Here is a 7,636-nt window from a genome sequence, read left to right on the forward strand (position 1 = left end):
CACACATAGACATATTAGCGGTTTCCATAGCAACCAATGTTCCTTACGCCCACATTCTACGTGTATCATAATGCAAATGATTTATGCATATTTTTGTTCAAACTGCGTTTAGAAATGTTATTATTGACTGAATTCGCATGGCCCAGTCACTATACTGACTGAGCTATTCCCTCTCTTAAAGAACTGTATGTTAATAATCACATTTCTACTATATAGTTGCCATTTCTATACATAGTTCCACTAGTCCACAAGTTCTGTGTTATTTTTGTCTCGTGTAAATCTATGGGTTTCACAGTGGCGTCATGTTTTTAATTTGTGACATATGAATGATATATAGAATGCTATACGAATAGTTCGCGCGTCCGCCACGCTTTGTTTTACTTACTTACTGAGCCCTTCTTTAGGAGCCGCCAAATCTGCAGGTACTCAAGATTTTCCCAGCATTTTGTGGAACCCGAAGGTTCATTACCGTGTTCACAAGAGCCCTCCACTGGACCCTAGCCTGTGCCAGATCAATCCAATCCATACCATCCCATCCTATCTCTCTAAGATCCATTTTAATATTGTCCACCCACCTAAGCCTTGGTCTTCTATAGTCTACAGTTTTTTTGAAGCTCAATGTTCTTCCATGTATTATCACTTACTTACGCATGGACCTGAGCCCTTCTTGAGGAGCCGCCAATTCTGCAGCTACTCAAGAATTTCCCAGTATTTTATGGAACCCGATGGTTCATCACCGTGTTCACAAGAGCCCTCCACTGGTCCCTATCCTGAGCTAGAGCTATCCAATCCATACCATCCCATCGTATCTCTCTAAGATTCATTTTAATATTGTCCACCCATCTACGCCTTGGTCTTCTATAGTCTACAATTTTTTTTTGAAGCTGAATGTTCTTCCATGAATTATCACATAAATATAGTAACAGTCACCTCATAAATTTGTATGGCCACCAATTTTGTGTTTCCGTTATGAAACCAGAGACAGACAACAATGCCGTTACAGCGTGTTTGCGTGTAGAGTTAGGAAAACGGACTGAAAACATTTCAACACTTTTTGTACCAGACTTTCCAATTGCCACTACGTCATGTAGTTACACACCTTTGTTATGCATGAGACAATTCTACTTTAAATAGAAACCTTTTGTTACGTTATGAACCTCGAAATACGTAACAAACTGAAGTAATTATTTCTGTCGCTTGGAAACCGTTATTTCTCGTGGCGCATTAAGTAGTCACTGCAAGCCTCTGGGTTAAGCGGCCAGAAGTTTCCGTCTTTCGTAAACGAACTCGCGTGCTGCCTGCAAACTGCCGTCACGCGCATGCTCATGAACCGTGTCTTTTCTCTGCCATGCACGGGCGCTGTATTAAGCCTGCCCGATCTCCTGACTTCATAAAAGTTATTTAATGTTGTGGAATATAAGCATGTTCTGATTGAGATCTAGTAGATACAAACGTTTCGTAGGAATATGCTGCTTCCATCTTCACTGCCAAGTGAATAGTGTGAGGACCTGAGTGACCCCCCTTCCTTGTAATCTGTGTATAACTTGAGCAAATCCCTACCCTACTTGCTTGGATCCTGAAGATGGAGGCAGTATTTTCCTTCGACACATTGATATCCATCTACAAGACTACACGAAGTCAATCCAGAACGCTGCAATCTGTTTGAATGTATTATATTACATGTTATTGAAGTCAGCGGTTCTCAAACAGATGTTTGCAGTTACAGTCATGGACGATTCGGTTATGCTGCTTAAACTTCGTGAAATGAGCGCGTAATGGGGAAGTCTGTCTTATCTCTGACAGGTATTGATGAACTTTGGAAATGGGATGTAGACTAAACTAATTTCTTATCAACTTTCTCAAAAACGATTCATCGTACGAGTATAGTATTGTGACGTACAGACCCACTGCTAGGCAACGACTCGGTAAACACATTCCAGCGGCAGCCAACGCGCACAACAGTAGGACATATATTGCTAAGCAGCGGATCAGTAAACACGCCTGAAACAATACAGGACAATGGAAGACGGTGTTTTCCGTGGGGTCCGCCCCGAGACTATATAACGAGGAGTTCCAAGGGAGCCGTGAGTTGCCAAAAAATGGGTCGAGTTCTGGAGACGGCAATCTAAGGTGATTTAGAACAATGACAAGAAAGGAATTAGGATGTTAAAAGGAGGCTCCATATTTTATTTGAAATTACAGTGGGACTGTTATAAATCCGTTGCCAGGATACGACTAATGAAGACTTAGAACCCTAATGCGTGTGTAACGGTGAACTGTAAAGTGTGTGGATCAGCGGTAGCGCTGCAATTGCCTGTAGTCCCGAGTCGTGTGTTTGAGGTGTCAGTAAATCCAGTTGTCCAGTCCAAAACCCGTCTTATAAGTCACGCAACACCCCTACACGTGACAGTATATTGTTACATGAATTAAATGCAGGCCTCTTTAAGATCTATAAATTTAATACGAAACATTTTTCGTTACGGATATCGAGGTACAATAGAAATTAATCTGTATGCATGCAGTTTATCTGTACACTAAAGTCGGGTCAGGAAAAGAATGAACACTTTCTCCACCATCCATCTGCATAACATTGCGACCAACCCCTATTCATAACAACTGTCTCTTGTATTCTGGCTTGGTCTCTTATGAATCTCCACCAACAAATAATACGGTTTATTCTCTTCTGCCTAGCAACCTCTGGCCACAATGTCTGTTTTGGTAGTAACTGGAAAAATCATTTTATAATATTTAACTGTAAGAGGGGCTGTGCCTCAGTTCAGACGCTCAGATCCTCGGGTTCCATGTCGGGTGATTCCATGTGACAATCATGGTGGACGAAGTTGCGTTGGAGAAGGATTTTCTCCGAGTTTGTTCTCTTTTCCCATTCCAATCGTGATTCCACCATTGCTCCATACCCATCTTTCACCGCCCCCTGATGAGTGTGATAGCCCTGAGCAGGCAGTGCATTATCACATCCTCCGTCTTTAGATTGGGGGCTTCATCAATTGGCCGGTTACGGAGTGAGGGAGTTGTGTAGGGTTTAGGTTCTGACAACGGTGGTTATGAAGAGTTCATTTTCTGGGGGATGGGGGGGTGGATATAACGCCGTGGGTAGTGTAAATATTTGGTTTCGCATTCATAAATAATAAACCAATAATTTTTTTCCGATACGGTCGATCATTTATTGAAAAGCATGGCGGGTGATGTCACAGGGATGTACAAAATGATAAATATCAGAAGTATGTACACGTTTGATACACATCCAGTATATGATCATTTCTTAGTGAGCAATTCCATAAGCGTAGGGCGACGCATAGCCGAGGGAGGCGGCATAGCCCAAGGGTGCGGCACCAACAACTGCAGACTTGACCACAGCGGGGGCGGCGTAAGCCAACGGAGCGGGAGCAGCGTAAGCCACGGGAGCCTTGAGAAGAGCTGGGGCGGCAATAGCAGCAGGAGCCGCGTAAGCCACGGGGGCGGCTGCAGCTACGACGGGAGTCCTGACGGAAACCTTGTAGGTGTTAGCGTAAGATGTGGCAACGGGGGCGGCGACAGCGGTCTTGACTACAGCTGGGGCAGCAGCGTAGGCTACAGGGGCGGCATAGGCTACGGGGGCTGCTGCAAGTGCGGGAGCGGCGGCGTAGGATGCGAAGGCGGGTGCGCCGATGTAGCCAGCCGATGCAGCGGCGAAGAAGAGGGGCAGGAGAACCTGTAACACATGTTTCATGCGATGTGGCTGTGAGTTCTGTGTTTCATCCATGTTAGGTCTTGCAGGTTGGACTGGCCTAATGACAAAATTCTTGTGTAAGTAGCAGTTAGTTCCTGTCACACTCGGGGAAAACACAACGTGCCGTTCCTAAAATGTGAGGGATAAGCTAAATTATCTTCTCCGTTGCTAGGATACGTCAGAACTGCGAAACTGCTGCTTCTAGGATACTGGATACACCCAAACTAACTTCTGCTGTTGCTACTATGCAGGAAACACCGAAACTAACTTCTGCCGTTGCTACTATACGGGAAACACTCAAACTAACTTCTGCTGTTGCTACTATACACAAAACACCCAGATAACTTCTGCTATTGCTACTATGCGGGAAACACCGAAACTAACTTCTGCTGTTGCTACTATGCAGGAAACATCGAAACTAACATCTGCTGTTGCTACTATACAGGAAACACCGAAACTGACTTCTGCTGTTGCTACTATGCGGGAAACACCCAAATAACTCCTGCTGTTGCTACTATACGGGAAACACCCAAATAACTTCTGCTGTTGCTAGTGTACGGAAAACACCCAGATAACTTCTGCTGTTGCTACTATACAGGAAACGCCGAAACTAACTTCTGCCTCTCCTAGTTTGCTGGGAGGCCCTCTTGTTAGGGCTGTATTCATAAAAGTGAACTTCGTCAGAAATACGCGACTTACCGTCAGCTGACAACAGAGCTGTCACAACTGTCATTGTCTAGCCACAACTTGACCAGCTGTGGGAGTGGGTGGTTGGCTGATTGGGCCCTCCCTGGCAGTGGCTGTTGTTTCGGCTCATGCGGAGCTGCGTGCTATTCTGAAACGTCGCAACGGGCACCACTGCCTGCTCATCCACTCTTAATTAAGGACCATCCCGTGAACACGTTTGACACAGTGGAGGTATAAGTCCACCATTCTCGACTTCGGCACTAGATGGAGGCGAATGGTCAGCATCACGCCCTGGCCGCTTTACCCCCGGGGAGAGTGCCTCCGGTACCCATCGGATAGGAGGCTGGGTGGGCTCCAGAGCCGGTCTGGACGCTACAGAGAAGAGAAAAGTCTCTTGCCCCTGCCGGGAATCGAACCCCGGCCGTCCATTCTGCAGCCTGTCGCTCTATCGACTGAGCTATCCTGGTTGGTTCTCTTATATGTGTGAAATGTTCAAATGAAAACCGTTCGGGGTTTGTTCAGATCTGATGAATGTATTATCGGTTGAGCTAACTTGCACGGTCCGTCTTCCTTATTTCGGGAATTCTTGTCCTCTGAATTCAGGGTAAATCGGTGTAGGATACAACCGACTGAACATCTGTTACCGGCCGTCATCAGTATCAGCGCCGCTAGCAGGGTTTCTTTTCAACAACTCCTGTGCGTTAAATGACAATCCCACCGAATATGGACGCAACGGACGACACTGCACGTCTTACTCCGCCCTAACGGTCCTATCCGTAATTACTACTAAGAATAATGGCCTCTAGACACGGACAGAAAAAAAGACAGGTTCCCAATTCTTGGACGTTTATATGCAAGGGTTGTAAATTTCTCACTTATTTCGCTGTACGTTGGTCCAAATGTTTTCCTCCATATATTACTTTTAAAATGATTAATAATTTATGCTTTTCCCTCAAAGTAAGAGACCACATTCCACACCCATACAAAACAATTGACAAAACTTTTTTTTCTGTACATCAACAACAGCTTTTTGAGTTCTAAACGGTGTTATTCCCTTACCCGAACTTAATAATAATAATAATAATAATAATACCAACACTGTTCTCCTGTTATCCTTACGAATCTCATTTATGTTTAAATTATCCTAATGCCTTCTTAGATATGATTCCGTATATTCAAGCATATCGCTGCCTATGTTCAGCAGGAACTGTTGCTTCAATCTTTATCCTCCATGAAGACGAGGGCAGGAAGTTTCTTCGAAACATCAATAACTATCTACCAGTCTGCATGGCGTCACAACCCAGAAGACAGTAATCTTTAAAGTCATTGCTGTAAAATTTGTATGTTAGTGTTCCCACACACTTATACCTCACAACACTTACAAATAACTTATTATACACATGTAGTTATGTTATGAATTTGTCTCTGGTTTTGTGTTAAAAATATAAATTATGCAAATCAATAAGTATCGACGTGTGCATTTAGATATCCTGGCTGTGGGCCAATGAATATTGAGAAGTACTGTCTTCTGTAACGTATCGCATCGCAGCCTCGTAGATATTCACCGCCGTTTCGGAGAAACCTGCTGCCATTGGCATCCACCCCCCCCTTGATTTAGAAAAATTTAGAAATTAAACAAAAGCGGGAAATATACAATATATTTATACCAAAAATAAATACTATATTTATCTGTTTTGGATACTTTAAGCCAAAGTTCCTCAATTTTTTTTTCAGAACGAGTCTCGGTAAATTTTTTTTCTATAAGACGAGGGCCCGCTACCAGGTCGCGGCCCGTATGTTGAGAAACATTTCTCTACAGCGATCAGTAAAATCAGTCTTACATGACTTAAACGCAAGATTCTTGATTTCCCTCCCTGGAAAACTGACTCCTCGAGCCTGGAGAAATAGAACTTGGCCTACAGTTGCCTTTATTTTGAAGCAGGGGGTTCCTCCGATACGTCACGGCGTCACATTTCAGAAAACAGTGATCTCCATGATAAGCGCCTCTAGTGTCACAAAGTGTAACGACTTACCAGTTTGTACATGGCTGTGGTTTGCGATCGGTCTGCGTTGCAAAACGAATGCGTGCCTGAACATGTTCGCCGATCGGTTTATATACCTCGCGAAAACACATGAGAACAGATGATTCGCCCATCCCCCCTACCGACAGAACCGCACGCCACGAGATGTCCTATAAGGTAAGAGCTCTGGACAAGATTGCACCTCCTAACAGATTATGGGGGTCACGGTCACATTTAACGCCAAGGGGCCCGTAAACAGAGCCAAGCCGAGAAGGATATGATGTAAATGGTGCAAGGGCCAAACAAGATTACCACACATGAAAGTTTCACTTTCATACATGCGCCCAATTGCCTCTCCCGGCCTAGGAAACACCCACTGTCCGCACTTGCAACTCGTGCCAAACGCCAGAATGTCTTCACCGCCGTCTTCAATTGGTGTTGGAGTGCACCTAGTTCACTTCCTTATGCATCACTTCCGGTATGGATGGCCGGTATTGTATACAGCAGCAAGACGTGGACTGGGTTCCTAACTAGGTCAGAACGTCAACCGTGGAGAGACCCATGGGGTTGTGAGACGTCGAGGCTCCAACATTTTCTAGACAGTCTGGTCATAGACGGCTGTGCGGTTGCCAGCCTTACGCGCCGGGCGCCCTTTACCCCCCCAGGAAGATTCCTGATACTCATTTCTGTTAGAGGCTGAGTCGACCCCAGCGCCATAGTGCGGCTGGAAGGATTAGGTCATTTGAAAAATCCAATGCTGTCGTCGGGAATGGTACCCGCGACCTTCTGGCTAGTAGCATAGTGCCTCAACCAACTACGCTACCGCGTGCCTCGAACGTCAAATGTTAACTCTCTTTAAGATTTGAAGTGCTCACTGCGGACTCGGTGAAGAGTTTAATTTTTGTCTTCAGTGTAGATGTCTACCTTGAAGAAGGAAGCTTTGGGTTCCTCGGAAATGTTAATAACTAGATACCAAACTATGATGCCATAACCCAGAAAATGACAATATGAAATTGTATTTAGTCATCTGCCCCTAAGTAGGTCATTGGGATTGAAGTTCGTTGTAGAGACACTTGAGTGAGCAACCTCTCCAACCCAGCCTAGCCGCGCCTACCTCTATTACCAGTAATTGCCTAATGACTGCTTGACCCTCTCTCCAGCCCTGCAACTCCTAACCTTCCTGAGATTACACTCACAATTT

At 44.9% G+C, this 7,636-nt stretch overlaps 1 protein-coding gene across 1 annotated transcript; it reads right to left on the reverse strand.

Moving 5' to 3' along the window:
* Positions 1-3,204: 3,204 nt before the first annotated feature.
* LOC111863462 (cuticle protein 38) lies at positions 3,205-6,482 on the reverse strand. Its single transcript, XM_023849810.2, has 2 exons — positions 6,448-6,482; positions 3,205-3,709 (listed from the first exon to the last, which is right to left on the reverse strand). Exons 1-2 carry the CDS (start codon positions 6,457-6,459, stop codon positions 3,281-3,283), a joined length of 441 nt encoding a protein of 146 aa, XP_023705578.1. The 5' UTR covers positions 6,460-6,482; the 3' UTR covers positions 3,205-3,280.
* Between the last annotated feature and the right edge of the window lie 1,154 nt (positions 6,483-7,636).

The sequence above is a fragment of the Cryptotermes secundus genome, unplaced genomic scaffold (assembly GCF_002891405.2).
Source record: "Cryptotermes secundus unplaced genomic scaffold, Csec_1.0 scaffold1379, whole genome shotgun sequence".
In the NCBI taxonomy this organism is placed as follows: domain Eukaryota; kingdom Metazoa; phylum Arthropoda; class Insecta; order Blattodea; family Kalotermitidae; genus Cryptotermes; species Cryptotermes secundus.